General features: G+C 39.4%; 1 protein-coding gene across 4 annotated transcripts in view; it reads right to left on the bottom strand.

The window, feature by feature from the left end:
- cntln (centlein, centrosomal protein) overlaps nt 1–24,622 on the bottom strand; it is a 461,183-nt gene that overhangs the window by 311,544 nt on the left and 125,017 nt on the right. For 3 of the 4 annotated variants that reach the window (XM_072589059.1, XM_072589060.1, XM_072589058.1), the window contains one exon: nt 14,870–15,040. The exons of the other annotated variant lie outside the window; for it this stretch is intronic. In XM_072589059.1, the coding sequence (XP_072445160.1) occupies nt 14,870–15,040 (171 nt within the window). The remainder of the gene's footprint in view (nt 1–14,869; nt 15,041–24,622) is intronic. 4 annotated transcript variants of the gene reach the window in all.

Raw genomic sequence — 24,622 nt, 5'->3', positions numbered from 1 at the left:
CCACTTAAGGTTTCAATGGCGAGATGGCAAAGATCCTATTTGCATGTATTAGTATCTCATTGTGACCTAACTTGTTTCATGTCTATACAGATTGCTCTACACCCAGGCACCAATAACAAACTCGTCAGTGCCAATTCCTAGCTGGAAAGTCAGAGCAATTACCTCGTAGCTGCAGCTCACCAGGCCTCTTCTCTGGGTCTCCATGTTGACAGTATTCTCCAGTGTCTCAGAGTGCACTTCACTGGTAGCTGTCGCCTGCACCCTCTATCCACAGAAGTCAGATTTGGCAAATCACATCATCATGGCACAACAGACTTACTGATTATATAGTTCAGCACTTCAGTACTGTAGTCTGGAGTTCAGCGACATCTTCTATTTCAAAGCTGCTATCAAGCCACTTGTGAAGAAGGACTTTGAACAATGCTACTTATGTAGCTTCTGTAATTTCATTCATGTGGCTGCAGCTGAAATGACAGTCAATGATTTCAAGTGCCAATATATTTACAAAGGTGATATTCTATTTACAATTAAGTGTCACCCGTGCCACCTATCTGCTCTCAGAGTGTTTCCTTTATCCTTGTCCTTTCATTACATCTAGTTGTAATTCCCGAGATCCACAGCTAGAATGGAGGGAGCCTGCCCTCAAGTGGGGCCTGTTGGCCTTGAAGATTTGGGCAGCAGTGCTGATGAAAGACATAGATATTCTGAGAAGGTCTTGCCCTGGTGTTGGCTCACCCTCCTCAACACCAACTTCAACAAGGCAGGAGGTTGCAGACAAAGCGGAGGTGGAATAATTAGGCAACTCTGAAGCGTCCTGAAACAAAATTTCCAGGGAACTTGTCGGTGGCTCCTCCTCCATGTGGATGCCTGATGGCACCACCCTATCTCCTTAAAAGAGATATCTGGAGAGAGGTCAAGATTCCTCATTCCACTTTTACAAAAGCAATGCAGTGCAGGTCTGCATGCAACTCCAACATCCACTGAGCATTCCGCTAGCCCAGCAAAAAGCTGCTAACTTGACCGTGGAACTAGACAGATGCCTACAAGCCAGAGCCAGCAAGGTAATGATAATGCTGGTGGATTCTTCCAACCTTATATGCAGTTTACAGCATGTCTCTAACAAACCTGCCTGCCACTCCTGTATTTTTGTGCATTCTCACGAGAATATTAATAGGTGACACCATGCAGATCCTCTTTTGGCTTGGGCTGAGTAGATGCCAGTCTCAGTAACGTACAGCCTTTCTTATTTGGCCTGCTGCAAAAATAAGGCAGTGACATGCTCACTAAAATGTGCTCTCAACTCTCATCTAGGTAAAGTTCACTCCAAAGTGAAAGTTTCTCAGCTGGTGGAGGGGGCAGAAGACAGTCTTGGCAGTTCATCCTCAAAGACATCTGTGTCCCCTTCCTCAAAGATGGAACAGGAACTGATATCTGGAAGGGCTGGTCTTTTGTGGCTGGATGCTGTGTGGATGCCACTGAGCAAGAAAGGGATCAAATTGTGCAAGGGGGTGAAAGTTTGAGTTTCTTAAAAGTACATTCTCAGTGATCATAATGGGAAAGCAGCACAACACAACACAATGAATCTTATTGTTGGCCAGGATATGGAGGTCTCAGCATCTCCAAGCTGTCACAATCTTTTCCCACAAGCTCAAGGATTTTCTCCTTATATCGAGTGAGGAAACAAACATTGGTCACCCCGCCAAGCACACAGGCCCTTTCAACCTTCTTGTTGGCTATATTCGCCTGCAATAAAACAATGTGTGTCGCTGGCACAGCTGTGAGTAGTGGTGGAGTGAAATCCCAAGCAAATGAATGGAAATGCTGAGGGCAAGAAACGAAGGAAGTTACTGCCTGCAACAAATAAAGTGGTAGACCATGAGCCTTGGTGGGAGTGTGTGAGAATCAGCAGAGAGTAGATACTTAGCCTACTTGTAGCATTAGAACATAAAACATGATAGCGCAGTTTAGGCCCTTCAGCCCTCAAAGTTGCACCAGCCTGTGGAACCAATCTGAAGCCTATCTATCCTACACTATTCCATTTTCATCTATACATTTATTCAATGACCATTTAAATGCCCATAAAGTTGGCAAGTCTACTACAGTTGCAGGCATGGTGTTCCACACTCTTACTACTCTCTGAGTAAAGAACCTACCTTTGACATCTGTCCTATATCTGTTATCTCTCAATTTAAAGCTATGTCCTCTTGTGCTAGCCATTACAATCTGAGGAAAAAGGCTCTCACTGTCCACCCTTTCTCACCCTCTGACTATCTTATATGTCTCAATTAAGTCACCTCTCAGTCTTCTTCTCTCTAACAAAAACAGTCTCAAGTCCCTCAGCCTTCCCTCCATTTCAGGCAATATCATAGTAAATCGCCTCTGAACCCTTTCCAAAGCTTCCACATCCTTCCTCTAATGCGGTTACCAGAACCGTACGCAACATTCCAAGTGCGGCCGCACTAGCGCTTTGTACAACAGCGACATGACCTTGTGGCTCTGAAAACTCAATCCCTCTACCAATAAAAGCTAACACACTGTATGCCTTATTAACAACCTATCAACCTGGATGGCAACATTCAGGGATCAATGTACATGGACACCGAGATCTCTCTGCTCATTTCCACTACCAAGAATCTTACCATTAGCCCAGTACTCTATTATTGTCGCTCCTTCCAAAGTGAATCACCTCACACTTTTCCACATTAAACTCCATTTGCCACCTCTCAGCCCAGCTCTGCAGCTTATCTATGTCCCTCTAAAACCTACAACATCCTTCCGCACTGTCCACAACTCCACCAACCTTAGTGTCATCTGCAAATTTACTAACCCATCCTTCTACGACCTCATCCAGGTCATTTACAAAAATTACAAACAGCAGTGGACCCAAAACAGATACTTGTGGTAAACCACTAGTAACTGAACACCAGGATGACCATTTCTCATCAACCACCACCCTCTGTTTTCTTTTAGCGAGCAAATTTCTGATCCAAATCACTAAATTACCCTCAATCCCATGCCTTCGTATTTTCTACAATAGCCTCCCATAGGGAACCTTATCAAATGCCTTACTGAAATCCATATACATACCATCAATGGCTTCACCGTCATGACCTCGTTTGGTCACCTTCTCAAAGAACTCAATAAGGTTTGTGAGGCATGACCCACCCTTCACAAAACCATGTTGACTGTCCCTAATCTACTTATTCCTTTCTCGATGATTATAAATTCTGTCTCTTATAACCTTTTCCAACACTTTGCCCACAAACAAAGTAAAGCACACTAGCCTATAATTACCAGGGTTTTCTCTACTCACCTTCTTGAACAAGAGGACAACATTTGCTATCTTCCAGTCTTCTGGCACCATTCCTGTAGACAATGATGACATAAAGATCAAAGCCAAAGGCTCTGCAATCACCTCCCTGGCTTCTCGGAGAATCCTAGGATAAATCCCATCCAGCACAGGGGACTTACATATTTTTACACTTTCCAGAATTGCTAACACATCCTCCTTGTGAACCTCAATCCCATCTAGTCTAGTAGCCTGTATTTCAGTATTCTCCTTGACAAAATTGGCATTTTCCAATGTGAACACAGACAAAAAATATTCATTTAGCACTTTTCCTATCTCCTCAGACTCCACACACAATTTCCCGCTACTGTCCTTAACTGACCCTGATCTTACTCTAGTCATTCTTTTATTCCTGATATATCTATAGAAAACTTTAGGATTTTCCTTGATCCTATCTGCTAACGACTTCTCATGTCCTTTCCTGGCTCTTAATTTACTCTTTAGGTCTTTCCTGGCTAGCTTGTAACTCTTAATCGCCCTAACTGAGCCTTCATGTCTCATCCTAACATAAGCCTTCTTCTTCCTCTTGACAAGAGATTCAGTTTCATTAGTAAACCATGGCACTCTCACTCGACCACTTCTTCTCTCTCTGAGAGGTACATACTTATCATGGACACACAGTAGCTGTTCCTTGAACATGCTCCACATTTCAATTGTGTCCATCCCCTGCAGTTTCCTTCCCCATCATTTGCATCCTAAATCTTGTTTAATTGCATCATAATTGCCTTTCCCCCAGTTATAACTCTTGCCCTGCGGTATATACCTATCCCTTTCCATTGCTAAAGTGGGGGGGGGCATGGTGGTTCAGGAGTTAGCACTGCTGCCTCACAGCACCAGGGATCTGGGTTTGATTCCCACTTTGGGTGACTGTCTGTGTGGAGTTTGCACATTCTCTCCATGTCTGCGTGGGTTTCCTCCGGGTGCTCCAGTTTCCTCCCACAATCCAAAGATGTACAGGTTAGGTGAATTGGCCATGCTAAATTGCCCATCGTGTTAGATACATTAGTCAGGGGCAAATGGGTCTGGGTGCATTGCTCTTCGGAGGGTTGGTGTGGACTTGTTGGGCCAAAGGGCCTGTTTCCACACTGTAGGGAATCTAATGTAATCACTAAAGTGCTCGCCTACCTCCAAATCTAACATCTGGCCAGGTTCATTACCCAGTAGAAAATCTAATGTGGTCTCGCCCCTTGCTGGTCTGTCTACATACAGTGTCAGGAAACCCTCCTGCACACACTGGACAAAAACTGACCCATCTAAAGTACTCAAACTATAGTATTTCCAGTCAATATTTGGAAAGTTAAAGACCCCATCATAACTACCCTGTTACTCTTGCTCCTATCCAGAATAATCTTTGCAATCCTCTACATCACTGGAAATATTCGGAGGCCTATAGAAAACTCCCAACAGGGTGACCTCTCCTTTCCTGTTTCTAACCTCAGCCCATACTACCTTCAATGGATGAGTCCTCAAACGTCTGTCCTTGTGGATGTATGTATAAATAGAAAGCAGGAATTATCAACTGTGCTTCGCCCAGAGGCCCATTGAAGATGTTACCTAGTAGGGTGAGAAAACGTCTGGAAATGAACCTTCCTGCTCAGCGAGCAAGCCTAAATCCAGAACCTCAACCTGAGCTACAAATCTTCTCAAAACTCGCTAATACAGTCCTTGACAAACAATACCACACCTCCCCCTCTTTTACCATCTTCTCCATTCTTACTGCATTGCTGAACATTCTATTGCACAATGGACTTTGCAGTGATCCGAGTGGTAATCTCACTGGGATGGTATTCTGGAAATCAAGTCACACTTTTCCCAGAATCATCACAAAAATGCAAGATTTTATCATAGTACACAAAATGTCTCGAATTTACCTGTCTGCATATCACCCAGATATGCAGAAATCACAGACCAGGTTTGTCTACTTAACAAGGTTTGCTATTTATTACAAATAAACAAATCCTAGCTAGAGGAAACAACTGACTGAACAAAGCAGCAGCGTAAATGCTACTTAAAATGAATTATAGTAGCTTGCTTTTAAAATGCACAGAAATCTCTTCCAAAGACCTTGGTTTTAAGATAGTCCATTTCCCCAGTTCAGTCTAGGGAGAATAAAATTTCCAGTGTTTACAATGCTGCTTCAGACTAGGTTAGCCATGTCTGGTGTGATGATCTCCTCTGGCACAGTACTGAGAAAGTGGATGAACATCTTCTCCAACACCTCATCCACTAGGAAGTCTAGGTCCCTGCTGGGGAAGCAGGATACCAGTTTGCCTTTCTCAGCCATGTGATTTCAAATCGCATACAAAAACGGTAAGGCCTCGAGTTTGAAATGTTTCCTGGCTGGCGTCCAAATTTGGTGCCCATTGCATGAACAATAGAAGATCCAAGCACCAGTGAGCACTTCTGCCTCTGCAAAGCGCAATATCATGCGAAAATGATGCTATGGAGGCAAGGTGCATAATTAGTACGATGAGCAACAGAGAGCTGTGTGAAGAATGTTGCCAGGGTTGAAACGCTACCAAATTGACACTTAGCCAAAATATGGGAAGAATCATCCTGAGATAAACATATTTGAGACAAGCAATTTGATCCTAAACATGAGACAGCTGTCCCATAGCATGCACTTTCTGCAATAACATTCCAAGTGTCTGATATACCATGACTAAAAGTTATAAGTCTCCAGCCTTGAACAAGCTGTTAAGAAAGATGCAAACAGAAGCTATGCTTTGTTGCTATCTGAAATGGAAAACTATTGGTTAACCAACATTGGACTTCTTTCACACATTTTACAATCATTTGAACACAGGCATTAGCTAGGAGCAAGCTGCTCTCTCCACAAACATGAGATTGTTCACTGTATGGGAAGACACAAAAAGCAATGAGTGGGGACTGGAAGTGAGAGTGAGGGTATTCACTCAATCAGAATAACTGTCAAGTACTAGGTTGAAATTGTTATTTCTACTTCAGAAGAGTCTGTGCTACCTTATCAAAATATTAAATTACGGTCAGATGTTAGTGAATTAATTTGAGTCTTGGTATCTTCTAAATCTATAGCATGCAGAAGAATGAATTGTCTGAAATCAACTGTTTCAGATAAAGAAAGCGTGATGAACACCCAACAACACAAATGCCAGACTTTTGAACATGAGAATACAACGATGCTGTAAGTAGATCCCTCCAAACAAAAGTCACTTAAATAATAATCTCTATTTGTTAGAATATACAAGGTGATAAATGGGCCCTTTGCAGATTCAATGAAGAGTTTTAATGCCAAGATATCTAATCAAAGCACAGAAGCTATTCATTGTGAAAACAGTTTCGACAAAATGTAGGTGGCAGCTGTACTATATTTTAATTAGGACTGGTAAAGTATTTGAAAATGTTAACATGCATCACTTGTTTTCTTGCATCATAGTATCTAAGATAACACATGACTGTTCTCTCGGAAATGTAAAATGAGGTTCTGTAGTGAGCAGTAAAGCTAACTATCAAAAGAGAAACTTAGTTGACAATCCAATTGTTATGTCGTTCTGTCATTGCAGACTGATTTGGAAAAGGTTTGGCTTACACCAACTAGCTGTATAGCTGCTCATATGTATCAAACAGTAAAACTGGTCTTTTTAATAATGAGTTGCAAAGAAGGGAAAACCACCTTGAACACATCCTTCACAATTGCTCTCATTTCTTAACAATAGAATAACTAAATACAGCAAAGAGGATGTCACCTAACCATCAAAGGTCAACCTCATATTAAAAGATCAAGCACAATGAAGTGTAGCCATGACCAACTGAATTAACAGAAATTATATTTTCCTACAAATGTCTGACATCAAATTACACATCAAATATTTCCTAGCCACTTCTAATAATTTTGAGGATTTTGTTGTGCTTAGTTCCATTGCTAATAACCAATCCTTAATAACAAAACTGTCTTAATGTCTTCTTTTATCAGATTTGTTCACTTTAAGATGCTTAGTAGAATGGAACATACAATCTCCTCACTGTGACCAATTCCACGGTATAACTTAGAGAAGCCTGGAAGCAAATTGTCATCCCTCTAAGTTGAGGATGATGATTAGCACAGAGACCGAACAAAATATTAAGTGAAGAAAACAATTAAAATTACTTAATAAAAGAACTCCTGTAATCACTGAAGCAATGCTTCTGTTTTAAAATTCCCACCATTTTTAAATCTTTTCATAGCCTCCACCCTCCTTGTCTCCATAATCTTTTCCTGTTCTACAAGTCCTCCTAACCTGGCCTCGTGAACATCCTCAATTTTCATTCCACTACAACTGCAACCATGTCTTCAGCTGCCTGGGCTCCAAACTCTGGAATTCCTCCCCAGACCTCTCTCACATTTTCTTCCTTTACTATTTACATAAAAACAAGTTTTTTTGCCAAGCTTCCAGTCCCTCAGCCTGGAAATCGTGTATAATTCAGTGTCCTTTTTTTAAACATACTGCTCTTCTGAACTGCTGTGACCTTACTTCATTAAAGATGCTGTGTAAATGCAATTTTTTTGGATAATCATATAAAACTTACAGCACTGACAGAAACCATATGGCCCAATTGGTCTGTGCTGTTGCTTATACTCAAGCATCCTTCATGTCATCTCACATAATTGGCGCATTATTATTTTTCTTCCTTCTCATCTCTTTCCTCTTGTACTCCCATTAAATGTATGCCAGGGACCTCATCACTTCATGTGGTATTAAGTTCCATGGTCCCACTGCTCTTTGGGTGAAGATGTTTCTCCTGAATTCCTTGTTGAATTTATAAGTATTTGTCTTACATTTATAGCCTCTAAATTTTGATTCACAAGAGATGAAATGACTCTTGTATATCTCACTCACGCACCTCTTCAACAATGTTTCTGATAGCTATAACCTCTCAGTTCTGGCATCACTTTTAAAATCTTTTTTCTCACCTATCTTGTACCTTCACATCCTTTTTATAATATGGAAACCAGATTTGTGCACAGTATTGTAAGTGATCCAACCCAGAAGTTCTCAACCAGAAATCTGTGGCCCACAAGCAGATTTTTCAGAGGCCTCTCCCAAAACTCCTTGTGTCTGTAATTTTAAAAAAAGTATATGGATCACCAATGATTACAGTATCCAGGTAAAGTCTTTTATTGCTGAGCCCTTAGTGAACAATCTACGCTAGCATCACTTCATTTTAGTGCTCAGCTCCACACTGATAAGAAGAACCAGAAACTATCATTTAGCACCAGAGTGTCATGGCTAACATTAAGGAATTGTATTGTCAAGGAGGTGTCATCAAGTCTCAGCAGGCTCATTTCACTCCAGTCATAATAACCGACAACTGGAGAAATGAGGTCTGGTGTGGTTGTCAATATCATCAGTCCAATCAACACACTGTCATATCCAGTGATGGTCTACCAATCCTAACCCAATTTGAAGCAGGATGAAAATTCAGCATGGATTTCACTTGCAGATGTTGCACATATGTCCACCTCCTTTCAGGAACTTTGTTTATTGAAGGCAACCAGTTTCACATTATGAAAAATAAATAAACTTAATTGCTAGTGAATTTCTAATATAGTCAAAAACACTATGTTGCTATGTTAGAGAGGGCCCATGAAATATACATAATTCTAGTGTGCAGGGGGCTTTAAAACAAAAAAAGTCCCTGGTCTAAACAGGCTTGCAATCAAGTTTAGCATACCTTTTCTGTTTCTCAGTTCTTATCTCAGTATCTCTCTCTCTCCTATGTTTATTAAGTTTCCTTCATGGAAGTATATCTGAAAAGAGGTGATTTACACATTTGACAACACTATAGGCATCATAGCTGTAACTGTTCTTCAAGAATTAGGACCTTCTTGTAAGATTTATATAATGCAATGTTGAGACTTGGTAGAACATAATGGTCATTATCAGTCAAATAAAAAGTTTTCCTGTGTTTCAGATCAGTTTTGAATCCAAATCAAATTTCACTGGTGAAGTATTATGAAGGCAGAAATTAAAATTTATGCAGAAATAATTCTCTCTGGTTTCCTTGATGAATTAGCAACATAGTACAGTGCAATAAAAAGCAGGAACAGCCCTGGTTTAGATCCTGCTGTATTACAGGAAAAAGATGAAAAACTAACCTCAGCATTTTTACTGGTAAGAGAACAAGAAAAAACTGGCAGGATTTATGCTCCTAATTGCAATCCAGTGATCCCTGCTTGTGCATGTAGACAATGGATAGACCAGAATCAAGCCATTTATGATGCTCCAATAGTCAGTTAGGTAATCACCATACACCACCTAGCATTGTCCTTTAAATTTTACTCTGTTAACGCACTAATCCCCACCCCAAAAAAAAGCACACATTATACTTCTAAGACTACTCTATTTGACCATTCATAATCACAGCAGCCCATTCCCACCTATTGCAAATCCCGGGACAATGAATCAAGTAGTTTTATGAGGTCTGCTGTATCTCAAGTAAAAGAAAGCACGGAAACAAACGCAGTTGGAAACAATTCTGGTTTGTTTCCTAATTTTGTAAAATTTACAGGTCATCCATAATACAATGAATTATTTTTCTAACAAATGTATCATTGCACCAAGCCAAATGCTTTCTCTATTTTGTCTTAAATGCATGATACATCAAGTTTTAAAAAAAACACCCAGACAAGCACAATTAATCTGAGGTGCAGAACAATACATAAGGATTTTGTCATATATAAATAAATAAGCACCATAAAATGTAGTCCAGATTTTGCTGGGGTGAGGCATCTACATTGTAGCTTTCATTAGACTTACCCTGCCGCAATCAGGTTTTTAATTTATTTTAAGTTAACTTTTCAAAACATTGAGCTACCAGCATTGCAACGTATGAAAAAAAGTATTTGGCTCATCAGTAAATAGAGCAAGCACCAGAGTGCCAAAGTAACCAGTCAGAATGAAGCAAGGTAAAATAAACAATATAAGTTTAAATTAGACGGGGTGAATTCAATAACAAAAACAGAAATTGCCAGAAAAGCTCAGCAGGTCTGGTTGTATTTGTGGAGAGAAATCAAAGTTAACATTCTGGGTCCAATGATCCTTCTGAGGTATTTCAGCAATTTCTATTTTTGTTTCTGATTTACAGTATCCACAGATATTTCGGATTTTATTAGGATGCATTCAATATTCAGTATTCAACAAAATAAAATGAAGAAAAGAATGAGGAAGAGAAAATAAATTAAGTAAATATAAAAATGCATATATATGCAAATATATAAATTTAAACATTAACATTCGCATTATTAAAAACTCCATTAATTAAAACCTGAAGGAATAAGAACTTCTTGCTTGCAATAGTTAACTTACAATACCAGAGAGGATGACCAGTAATTCTTAATGCCCATCTTATCATTAAAAGGGCAATGAAGAACAAACAAGACTTAACTTTCTGTGGCCAGTTTAGTTCACATCTACTGCGTGTGATGAGAGGGGTGATATGTCATTGCATTAGTAAGCCAGAAGCACTCACTCATACTCTGGGGATACGTGTTCAAATTCCACCTCGACAGCTGATGGAATTTGAATTCAATTAAGAGATCTGGAACATAAAGCTAGTTTCAATAATAATAACCATGAAACTTATTGCTATAAAAACCTATCTGGTTCACTTATATCCTTCAATGGAATGAATTTGCCATCCTTAACTGGTCTGGCCTACATGAGACTCCTAACTGCCCTCTGAAATGGCCCAGTCATTAGGGTAATTAACAAGTGGAAACAAATCCTGCCAGTGACACCAACAGCCAATGAAAGATTGAAGGAAAGAAAATATATATAGAAACCTTGCACCATTCAATGTGATTTAATGGTAAGATTGATAGTGAGATGCCATTTTTGCACAGCAGTACATCTTGGATGGCAAAACGTTTGATTTCTGCTTTTAGTCACGTAACTGTCCCATGCACTAAAACTGCTGTATCACTTGCACACAAAAGATGGTGAACACAATTAGTTTCATCATTAGTTAATCTGCTCCTGGAGGCAATGAGAGAAAGATTTCAAATCACAATTCACCATGCATAAGGTTCAACAGATATACAGCTGCATGTTAATTGCAAACATTTGCCTAGACTTTTTGGGCAGAAGGCTGTGTGATTACAATTTGCTGGCGTGGGAATAGAATCTTTACAGTGTGGAAGCAGGCCATTCAGCCCATTGAGTCTACACCAAACCATACAGGCCTATTCTCCGACTCTATTCCTGTGACTCTGTATTTCCCATGGCTAACCCACCTAGCCTGTACATTCCCAGATACTGTGGGCAATTTAGCATGGCCAATCCACTTAACCTGTACATCTTTGCTCTGTGGAAGGAAACTGGAGCACCCAGAGGAAGACCACACAGACACAGTGAGAATGTGCAAACTCCACACAGACAAGTCTGGAATCAAATCTGGGTCTTGGCGCCGTGAGGCAGCAATGCTAACCACTGAGCCACTGTGCTGCTGTTTTGGAATTTTACTCTCTCAATTTCTTTCTTATGATGAATCATCTATATGGTTCTACAGGTATACAGTTACATGTTAAGGAATTTATGTTTATGAATTTGCATTTCCTTTGTAGGAATTTGTGGAAAAATATAAAGTGAAAGACTATTCAGAGTAATTAATTTATGAGACAGATTTCATGTTGATTTACTCAGGCTCAATTGAGATTTTCCTGAAATTTGATTGGAAAGTTTTTTGCTTTGCTGAACAAATTCAGTGAAACCTTGCTTAATTTTTTTCTTCACTGTACCACCACCATGCTTGTCCACTATCAGTATCCAGGGTGATAAGAGACAAAGAAAACACCATTTATCTAATATAGACACAAGATCTCAACAATAATTAATATTTTCTGGAGATGAATTGGGTTAAAAGCAGATTTTGTGAACAAAGTGTTTATTTATTTGATTTCCAAGGGTATTCATGAATCATTAAGTTTGTGCATTCACATTTTGAGGTTTTTTTTAATATGTTTAGTTCATTTATCAGAACCATAGTGCCAGAAACACCATTTGGCCATCAGATCAGATCAGAGCTGGCTCTCCAAATGAGCATTGTAAGTTAGCACTACTCTCCTTTTTTTCCCCATACCATGTACCTATTCAAATAACAAACCAATACCCTCCTGAATGCCTCAGCTGATCATGACCCACCACATTCTTTTTCTCACATCACCTCTGCAACATTCACAAATTATTTTAAATGTGTGTCCTCTAGTTCTTGATCATTTTACAAGTCGGAACAAGTTCTCCTTATCTACTCTATCTAGACCACTCCTGATTTTGAAAATTCCATTCATCTCATCGCAGAGACTGGTCCCAAAGTCGCCAATCTTCCACATAACTGAAGTTTCTTATCCCTGTAACCACTCTTGTAAACATCTTCTGTACTCTTTCCTGTGCGTTCATTGTTGTCTTATAGTGTGGTTCCCAGAACTGCACACATGACACCATTTTATTTCCAGTAAAAGCGTGAAACTCAGCAATGTGTTTCTTTCGGTTCCTTTGAGTTTTTCCAAACTATACACAAGCTCATAGCTAATGTGCAGGCTTAAGTCATTGAGGGCACATCTGGCATTGTTCACGTATTGACTTCATCAAAATTACAAAGCTTAAAATCATATATGGTAAGCAATTAAAGTAAAATCCTAAGAACTTCATTTAGTACATGGTGTCAATCAGTTCCAACCAGCAATAATAGCCAAGCTAACAATAATCAGCGACATCCATTTCCAGCCAATACTAGCCAACCACAGCACTATGAACACGGTATGTCCCCAACTAGGGAGAAGTCAACCAATGACAATCAAGATCAACTATTACCAATTGGTCTCAGCCATGGTTGGCAACCATTTAAACTAGATACATTGTATTGTTCCTTCCTTCTGCCGTGTAACCATTTGTTTTCATATGTCTTGGAGTTATTGTTACTGAATGCTCAGCTTCTGGGGCTGCATCAATTTTCTTTAAAACAGCTATTCAGCTTTTACCTTTCTTTAAGTTAAAAATCACACAACATCAGGTTATAGTCCAACAGGTTTATTTGGAAGCACTAGCTTTCGGAGTGCTGCTCCTTCATCAGGTGGTTGCCCTACAGAAGGAGCAGTGCTCTGAAAGCTAATCCCTCCAAATAAACCCAATGGACCATAACCTGTTGTTGTGTGATGTTTAAATTTGTACACCCCAGTCCCACACTGGCGCCTCCAAATCCTGGCTATTTTTCTCGCTTGGCATATGCAATTCAGCTTGATTTACGAGTAGGGTTTGGGTAATTACAAAATTTAGCATTGAATTATAGAAGAACCCCAAGCTTTTCTCTCTTGCATTTATATCTAAGCAAACTGTTTAATATTTGTACTTGCTGACCGAATTTTTTTGTTTACATGGGTATCTGGCAATACAATTTCTATAAAGAAAACTACACTGGTGTCAATCATGCTTTGGAGTCAGAAGGTTGTGGATTCAAATTCACAACTAGAAACTAACACTCCCTGTCAGAGATGCAGGTTTCTTTCATAACAGATGTTAAATTGAGACCACACACATTATCTAATGTGCACATAAAAGAGCAAGGTACTGTCATGGCGAAGATTTATCCGTTTCTTGCTTGTGACAGCTTACATGCGCAGAAATTGGATCCTGTGTTTTCTAGATTTTTATAACACTTTGAAAATACATCACAAGATGCAAAGCACTCTGAGACATCCAGCAACCTTGTAAGGCACTATATAAATGCAAGTGTTGAAGTGAACTCTTAATTAGGATTCCCCAGTTCCCTCTTGCATGTATACAGAGGTGTTCAAGAGTTTAGCCGGATTTCTCCCAGTGTTTATATAATTATTCTTACTTTAATAAGGTTGTACTACAAGTAGTCATAATACTGAATGAATAAATTGAGACGTCATGCAAAATTACAGGACACTTATTCAGCTATGTCTTATTCTTTCCCAGCTATTAACAATTGCCAATGTCTTCCAATACTATTATGTACAATATTACATAAAATGTTTATTACAGTAACAGCAGGAAGAAATCTTTTTCATTGCACTAAGTAACCATCAAAACACCGAGGGCAAATCCGTTGAGTAAAATAAGTTAATTATTCCCAGAAAGCATGACTGTCCCCCAATGGATAATATAATAGATAAAGTCAAATTATAATTAGTCTCGGTCCTTCAACGGTAGATAAAATAGTAGCTTTTCCTAACATAAAATTCATGCATATTGTTGCAATATACAGACCGCACCAAACAAGTAAAATGATGTCTTAATTTATGTGGAAAAAATAGAACCTTTGCAATCTTTCCTTACATAATGATGCACACAGGCTTATTGTTTTTTGTGACAAGCAATGGAAATAGACACAAAGGACATTATTGCAGTAAAGAAATCTGCATTTGTAACATACACGCACTGCTAGTCACAAACAGTAATTTCCTTAATCCGAGATCTACAAACTATACTTTGGAATACTGTTTCAGTAGATCACTGCCGAATGCAGTGACATAAAGGATACCTTCTGCCTTTTCCGTTCTCTAGTACCAAACGTCAGCTCCAGCAGTTTGTCATCAGCAACACATTCCATTAATTTTCCACTTGTTTCTTTCAGGTTCTCCTTCAATAACTTTATCTCGGACCTCTGAGTCGTAACTAGGTACTCTAAATCACTGGAGGAATTATGGTGCATCTGATGGTTGAACAAAATAAAAGGATTTCACTGACCAGGCCATGCAAATCAGTTTGGATACATACCAGGAGACAGAGAGACAGAAACAGGACATGAGATATTATACAATTTACTGCCAAAATTAGATTATACAAATCAATTCAAACTGCAGAGTGAAGCAAGAAAATTCAAAAGCTATTTCACCATGTACTTTCAAAGGTTTCCTTTGAAAATCAACTTGGTTGCAGTTTTTTTTAAATAGCAAAGCCCAAGATATTTTTAAGAATTGGTTTAAAATATATTATACTCTTAATGAAGATTTATGGTCTTCGCAAACTGCTGCCCAATTGATACATTCACAAAAATGTTTTCATGTTTGAGGAATACAGAAGAAAAAAAAACAGATATATCCAAAACTGAATCTGCAGTACATAGCTTGATTCATGTATTTATTTGGTGAGCCAAGTTAGTACAGGAAAACCCAAAACCCTTAAACCATTATTAAACATAAAACACTGCAGGCAGCGTATTTATGAGGACTTTTTTTCATATTTATGTCTAAATGTACCCAATTTAGTTCTAAAAGTTCTAATGGGAAACCTCAAGTTGATCATGAGGAATATTAGTAAATGAAGGCTATTCAGTCCCTCTATTCTGTTCTGCTGTTCAATTGGATCATGATTAGTTTAGATATTCATTGCATAAATCCAAATACCCTAACCCAAAAATATCCATTAATTACTTTTTATGTGGACCAAACCCCTGCAAATCAGTTTGGATACATACCAGGAGACAGAGAGATAGAAACAAAATACCAAAAGAACTGCAGATGCTGCAAATCAGAAACAAAAACAGAAGTTGCTGGAAAAACTCAGCAGGTCTGACAGCAGCTGTGGAGAGAAAACAGAGATAATGTTTCATGCCCAGTTCTGAAGAAGGGTCAGTGGACCTGAAACAATAACTCTGTTATCTTTCCTTAGATGCTGCCAGTCCTACTGAATTTTTTCAGCCATTTATGTTTTTGGTTGTTCACCATTTGATAATTTGAACTGCTAATCATCAAGGAATAGCATCTGGAATTTCTTATGTAATATCTTCACACATTTGGAGGTGCATGATTTCCAGTCGCAAAATAAAATAGTGAATAACCAAACCAACCTTTGAAGTTCTGAGGTTACCACAGTGAAGACTAGCAGATTCAGTAACCTGTGGTCAAAAAATGTTCAATACTAGCTTTCTTTTCCTTGGCTATTTATCTTCATGTTGAGTTTTTAAAAATATTTATTTGTATTTAATTGTATTTTAATACCTAGTGTATAAACCGAGATTTCTTAATGATATTTTCAGCATCATGAAGATCATCTTCACTCTCAATCAATATTATCAATGTTGCCATGGAGGCAATGATATTATAGTTGTATTCAACACATTCCAAACCAACAAATGCCATAATTCTATTTGTAAATAAATCTTTTGCTGAAAAGTAATCAAACCAACTTTTTCAATTTTCCCTTACTTGTTTCCTTTTCTCTACTTAAAAGCCTCCTAGTTCATGATGAGCCAACTAAATCTGTTCTGATATAAATCCTGATAAATGCCCAGTGAAGCTGTGAAGAACAATCCAGCTTATCAACTTAAATTTTCAAAGTGTTATTTTCAACTCCACAAATTTGTCAGTTTGTATGTACAGTTCTGAATTTATTTGACAAGTCTCAAAGCTGTGTTAATTTTCAGCGGGGTATTTATATGTTGCAGGCATTGACTGTAAATGCAGTTGCAACACCCACAACTAGTCCCTGATGAAATTAACACAGGTTGAAGAACCAAGCCAAATATTTTTAAGTACAGTATATTGGTGTTTGCTCTATAAAAAGAAAGGATCTATTTTGCTACTCCAGATGGACTTGTTTTAGAGTTCAAACAATTAAAGTTTCAGTCTCCTTCCACTCACTGCACAAGTCACAATTTGCTTATGGTGCAGGCAAAGCAGCCAGTATGGTCAAAGAAGGGGAACCAAACCCCTAAGGACTATTCAGATATTTAACTGCAGCCAGCAATCCTTTTATTTGTTTCAAAGACTATAGCAAACATGCACTAGATATAACTAGTATCTCAAGGTAAACCAAATAAAAGGATCCTGGTGAAGAAAGAATTAGCTGTTCTACTGTTGCAAAATTCCAATCTCCAATATACAATAGTTGTGTTTAGCAAGCTGTGCTGACATATGTTCCTCAAAGTTCACTCACACTACTTCAAGCAATGACCTTTTTTTTACTTAAATGCATCACGGATGCATTAACTTTTGGAATGTCAAATCAAAGGAAATCAACCAAAACTAAAGTCCTACACTGTCTCAAAACTGTATATCATTCCAATGCAGAATACAATATTGCACAAGTTTTGTTGTCACATGGGATATGCTCCCTGATAAGTTAGCACCTCAGTCATATAAAAAAAACGCTAATGTGCACTCTTCAATGTGCTAACTATGCATTCCGTAATAGTCTATAATTATTAAGAACTGACGAGTAAGGCTGAGCCACCTGTGCTTATCTGACGCCAGGTAATGAAAAAACAACAAAGCTTTCATCACCCCTCAATTGCTGATTGTATTATCAAAACTGTAGCAGAGGTTGGCATCTGGGTGTGACCTTGTTAACTGCTAGGGTAATTAAGTTTGTCCAATAGGGAAACAGGATGATAAATTATTAGTAAGAAGATTTTGTTCACATTTTATTAAATTGGCCTGTCAAAGGGTCGGCTATATTATCAAGGGTCTCATTTATTGGAGGCCAGCCATATTGCCACATCTGTTACAATTATTTATAATTTCAGCAGTTGAAACCAACAGAGTTAGGCATCCGCCATGTAAAGTAATTTACAAATTATCTGATGAGGGAGTGTTTTAGCTTTTCCTCATTTCTATCCTGCAGAAAGTGGTGCTGTAATTACAGAACACGATTTGGTTCTTTTGGGAACTTATCTTGCATTCGTAGTTGTAGTAAGATGCAGCAAGAACATATGGAGGAGCTGGTGCTTCTACTCCCTGAAGCTCGTGACCCGTCTGCCACGGAGCCCTTGAGCTGAATTTGAATGAGTGTGCGCCATGGTTAATGTTCTACACATGCACCGTTTATGCCACAAAACAAATCTGATCACTGTTAATTATGAAGCAACTATAATCAGGGCTTCACATCTGTGTAATGTGAAGCTCAGTAGGCTATATTCCAATAATGTATGACTACCTTTGGGTCATAAATTGCAAGCCATATTGTCTAGATAGTAGTTACTGAATTTAAAGTAACTCCTTTGACAGAGGCCTATCACAAGGACATCTTCTTTTCTCCTGGCTTTATTATACTGCATTTTTTTTATCAGCTATTGACCAGAACATTTAAAGCATATGGCATGCATTCATTAAAGACTGTAGCAGAGTGCTCGAGTCTAATGAAACCACTTGAGCCATAAAAAGCAGATTTAGTTAATTCAGATTTTATTCATCTATTTGAAATGCTGGACTGCAACATATTGTCTTGGGTTCTGCTGATGAGCAGTGTAGTGGAACACAGAATCAGTCACTCCCCAGCAAAGATATTTCCTAGCAATGTACTGCAGTTAAAAGCATGAAAAAAAATCTAAAATAAAAACCTTGTGCCAATCCAATGACAGTGACTCTGATTTACAAACAAAACACAATGTGCTTTTAAAAACCACTTTGAACAAATAATAAAGATACAATTATCTTAAATTCTGTTCAGCTAGTAATGTAGCTATATCTTATTCAGATGAATCATATTAGTAATTGTGTTTCATTTAAAATCACAGACATTTAAAATACGTGTCAATGGCAGTGACAAAGATAATTCTTGCAACCATTAACAGCTTATTAAAATTACCTTCTTTTTCAATCTGTTGCACATGAGGTGGGCAAAGCCGAGGACAGCACATCAACTCTCGCAACAATTGAGGCCCTTAAGTAGTTAAATACAGATGGCTTGAAGGCTGATTCCTGTGTTGGTCTCAATTTCAAGGCTGGCAGAATTAGCTCAGGGGCTGTGGGGTAGCCTGACAGACCATTCTTTTTGGATTTCAAGCAAGAAGTGGGGAGGGTGCATGGCCCTTAAGCACACTTTTTCCACATTGGGTGCAAATCGAACCTGAGGACTACTTGCCCAAAGGTGCTCCATACCCCCATCCAGGCTTTTGTGAAGTTCCTGTCCTCCACTTCCTACAAACCACACTCTGACTCGTGGCTGAGCCACAAAGCATCCCTTACTTCTCTGTGAACACCTTGCAGTTAGTCGGCCATGACTGTGGATCTGGGGAGCACCAATATTGCCAGTGTTACTCACTGCTGCCATTGGCACATCTGGGACTACAGAGTTGCCAGCCATCAGAATGGTCAATATCGATCTGATGCAGTCCTCCACCCAAGTGAGGGGAGGAAATCCAGTCTCCAGCCAATTAACATTCCTCAGAATGTTAAATGGCTGTCAAGCTGCCCAGTATGCACAGGGTTGCATTTCATGCTGATTCTTCAGATGGCAGCCACTCGAAAAATCCTGCCCATAATTTCCAATGATAATGGTTCAGCTTTCTATAAGTCATTGCACACATGTTACAGGCGAAAGAGAACCAGCAATGACCAGCAATGTGCAAGTTCACACAGTTACATTTCAACACAAAATTCTGTAAAATTTACTTTAGTGTACTAAAACAAGTATCCTATGTACATACTTTTTTTTTAGAAAGCCGTTAAAAGCCAGCTCTCCTACCAACAGAAGCCAAGGCCAAAATTTTACTCTCCTCCAAGCAGTTTGGGGAATGGCGAGAAAGTTGGAAAAATACAGCAAAAATGGAAAACTCAGATTCTTAACATTGAGAAAAAGATCATTGATCTTTGCCTTCAGTTTAAAGGTGCAAGTTATGAATCTCACTAATGAACAACAACTATACAAATGTTTCTGTGCACTCACAAACCCATTACAAATTAATCTCACTTCGTTTCTATGCCACCGCCCATTCTCCACTCCTTCCCAGAAAAACTGGATGGAACCAACACTCAACATGAAAGTCAGAGCAGTTACCTGGAGCAGCAGCTCACCACTTGCTTCTCCAAGCTTTCATCCAACTGCGTCTTCATCACAATTTCCCTGCATGTTCCATGGACACCATCCTCTTCCACCAGAAAATTGGGCAATGCAACATCATTAGCATTACCACATTATTATGGCCGCTTTCAGACGAGCCTCACTTTAGCCCTTCCAGAATTCACTTTGGCAAGCACATGCAATTGCGACTTGCATGCTTCTGCCAAGTTGTTTTACCTACCGCGATACACACACATCCCAGGCAACGAGCACAGAATGCATCTTATGGCTCATAGCTTATATTTTTGCATACTTGGAGGCTGCCAGTCTCTGTGACAAGCATTGATTATTAAGTGCAGTGGAAGAGATAGGCAGCTTTCACAGTTCACTGAATAGTCAAGAAGGTAGAGAAATTGCTATGATAATATCACACCTACATCATGTACCAGCAGCATACAAGGAAAACACTTTGCATATGCATCAACCAATTGGCAACTGGATTAGTATTCACTGGGGTCAAGGACAACTACAATCAGTAAGACTGTAACTCCAATCAGTCAAGGGTAATGTTTGATTCAGGTCTAGGCATGTGCCAATTTTTTCTGCAATGAGTAAGGGGATAATTTAGTATGATGTAGATAGAACAGTAATTAGTGGGAGTAGATAAGCAGGATAGAAGATTGAGTTAGAAGCACAGAGATTAGGAAGAGTTGGTCATTTTGGGAAATTGAGAAGCATTGTGTGGTCATGGTGCATTAATTACTGAGAGTTGTAGTCCATCAGCCTTGTTGAGTTGAGCGTGTAATGACAGAATTAGAGTGAGAAGCAGGCCTGAGAGTGTGAGATAGTATAGAAAAGATGGTGGCAATTTCCACTGCAGAGTGCAAAAAAATCATTAATCTTCCTTCTCCACTGCTGTATGTGACTCTCCTTCGATATTACCATGACCCAGGCCTCTATCACCATCCATTCTGGTTGCTGAAGCAGGGAAAAGTACTGCCCTCCTTTCCACAGCCCCATCCACCAACAATCCCAAATACCTGTGGGAAAACGAAGGAACTAACATGCCTTTCTGTGCTATTGGCTTTGGAATAACAGTGTAGGACCACAGTGTGAATGGCAGTTCCTAGCTTGCAATGGTTGAAGGGCTGTGAAACTGGGATTTTAATATGACACGCTGCATGAACGTTGCAAAGTCCTGATCTGGATGAGCACTTCTGCCTTTCCTGCTGCACAATTCTATGAGATCGCCACCAGAGAGGCCAGCTGCATAATTAATGAGCTGAAGAGAGAATGATGGCATGAAAAAAGTCGACATAGACCAAGGTGGAACACTCACATGTCACCTAGAAAACACTTTGCCCAAAAATACTCAGCCTATTAGAGTAAGATGAAAGAAGAAACAGATAAGAAAGAAATTATTTAGAATGTTTAAATAAAAGTGTAAAAAGAGAAACAGAATAGGAGAATTAATAAGCATTGTTTGTTAAAAGCAACACATGACATTTTATTCAACTCATGTCAAAGAGGCTCACTGAACCAACAAGTCTATAAACTTTTCTACCAGTTACTGAAATGATATTCTCTCTGCCCATTCCTGGACCTCTTGAATCTTTCCCTACTCAAACACTTACAATTCATTCTCAAATGATTTTATAGTCTCTATTTTAATAGTTACTTTTAGCAAGGTTTTTTTTTCTAATGATTTCCCTGTGATATTCGTTTTAACTTAGTTTCTTGCATATTGGCCTTCAATCTATGGTCATTGTGATCAATTCACCAACTAGAATAATGCAAACAATTGTTCACTATACATTTTTTCAAAACTTCCTATAATTTCAAGGCCTCTGTTCTTGCTGAAGCTCAGTTTAGAAGCCTTTCTTCATAGAGTCTTACAGGACAGGAGGTGGTCAATGAGCCCATCAGCCTTTGTTAGTTGTTTGAGTTATTTAATTCAAACCACTTCCCCACTCTTTGCCTACAGCAACACAATTTTCTTTCCCATTCAAGTATATCTTAATTCATGACCAGAGCCTCTTATTCCTGGTAAGTCTAATGAAGTTTGCTGTACAGTTTCCATAATTCCAAAATCCTTACTGTATTGGACTGCCCAGAAAAGCACACAAAAGCCCAACTATAGCTTAACCAATGCCCTGTATAAATTTAGCATAAATTATTTGTCTTAAAAACAAGAATTCATTTGCCTTGCGGCCAATCCAACATGCAAATTCACCTTCAACGATGATTATACCTGCGAAGAATAAAATGACTTGCATTTTCTAACAAAAACGGAAATCACTAGAACAGTTTGGCAAGTTAACGTTTCACGCCAAGTGAACCTTCCTCAGAACACTCCCTCAGACTGAGATCCAGTCATGGTAGTAAATGTACTCCACTAACTCTCTACACCATTCACCATTCTCCTATCTGAGGTACAACATGCACATCACTGTATCTATTTCAAATAAGAAAATAGTGCAGCAATGTTGAATTTATGACTTTGATGGCCATTGCCTGTTCTACATAGTGATGAGTTGGGGAAGGTGGCATGCTGAATAGGTCATCATTACTGATTGCTTGCAGATGTGAATGACTCTATCACACTAAGGGTGAGTCCATAGGTGGCTGTATAAATCGATGTTGCTTCTGCAGGCTCTGCTACACTTGGGGCAGAAGGTGGTCATGGAAAAATGTGGGAGAGACGTTGGGTGCGGCAGCGTGCTCCTTATCCTGTTTTTGCCTGGCTTCTGCTTTTTCCCAATGGCAAGTCTCAAAGGTTCCTCCTCCACTTTGGTCAGTGATTCCCAGGCGTCTGTTGAAAAGTCACACTTCATCAGTGAAGCCTTGAGGGTATCACTGAAGTACTTCCGCTGTCAACCAGGAGCTCACCTGCTGTTTCAGAGCTGGGAGTAGAGCACCTGCTTGGGGAGTTTTGTGTCAGTCATGTGGATGACATGCCCAGCCCATCTCAGCTGATCAAGGATTGTCATTGCCTCAGTGTTTGGGATGTTAAATGTGTTAATGCTATTTTGATGGCTAGAACAGTCAAAATAACTGACTCCTTCACATTAAGTGTAGAGGCTTTCAAAGCAATTTCTCTTTGAATCCACACAGATGACTTTACTTTCACTGACTGCAGTTTTGTTTATTAACTCATGGGTCATGGGCATTTCTGGCTGGCCAGCATTTACAGCTCATCCCTAGTTGCCCTTGAGAAGGTGGTGGTGAGCTGCCTCCTTCAACTTCTGCAAATCATGTGCTGTAGGTAGACCCACAATGCTCTTCAGGAGGGAATTCCAGAATTTTGACCTAGTTGCACTGGAGGAACAGCGATTTCCAGTCAAGATGGTGAATGGCTTAGAGAGGAGTTTGCAGCTGGTGGTGCTCCCATCTGTGTGCTGCCCTCGTCCTTCTAGATGGTGTGGTCATGCGCTTGGAAGGCACTGTCTAAGGATCTTTGGCAAAGTTCTGGACTGCACCTTGTAGAAGATACATACAACTGAGCTTTAATGGTGGAGGTAGTGAATGCTTGTGGATGTGGTGCCAATCACGTAGGCTGTTTTGTCCTTGATGCTTTGTCAAGCTTCTTCAGTGTTGGAGCTATACTCATCTAGGCAAGCGGGAAGTATTCCAACACACTTGTGCCTTGCAGATGGTGGACAGGCTTTAGGGAGTCAGGAAGTGAGTAACTCGTTGCCGTATTCCTAGCATCTCATCTGCTCTTGTAACCACCGTATTTATAACTTAATGACATTCACTGAGGTTATGTTGTAGTCCTGTTCTATTTAACATCTTTGCTTGTGTTTAACTCAAAGCATTGTAAAGGAACAAAGCAAAGACTGCCACTTGGATCTTGACCACATTCACTGAATGAATTTGCTCTGCTCAATATCACTGTTCACACCAATTGCATATTCAGCAGGTGAATTAGCAATGGTTGGCAGATTTCTATCAATAAAATGGATGGCGAGCATTATAGTAGGTCATTGCTACAGATGAATTCAGATTGACTGATAATTCATTGGTGGTGTTGAGAATAAAATATTTTTCTATGAAATCATACATTCTACACACTCAGCATGTAAATTAGCAATCTGAAATGGCTTACAAAAAAAAAGTCTTATGCATTTAAAATTACAGGTACCTGCTGTAGTGCCAGGCAATTAAATGGCAATGCAGTCTGCATCTTATTTATTGTTAATAAGTTTGGGCAGCATGGTGATTCAGTGGTTAGTACTGCTGCCTCGTACCACCATGGAGCAGGCACAATTCCAGCTTTGGGTGACCATCTGTGTTGAGTTTTCAGGTTCTGCCATGTCTGTTTGGGTTTCCGCCAGGTGCTCTGGTTTCCTCGCACAGTCCAAAGATGTGCAGGTTAGGTGGATTGGCCAAGTTAAATTGCCCTTTATTGTCCAGGGATGTGCAGGTTAGGATATGGATTAGCTATGGGAAATGCAGAGGTACAATAGCATCGAGGGCTGGGTCTGGGTGAAATGTTCTTCCGACTCGATGG

Source organism: Chiloscyllium punctatum, chromosome 2, assembly GCF_047496795.1.
Source record: "Chiloscyllium punctatum isolate Juve2018m chromosome 2, sChiPun1.3, whole genome shotgun sequence".
Taxonomy (NCBI): Eukaryota; Metazoa; Chordata; class Chondrichthyes; order Orectolobiformes; family Hemiscylliidae; genus Chiloscyllium; species Chiloscyllium punctatum.
This window is presented reverse-complemented; position numbering and strand designations above follow the sequence as displayed.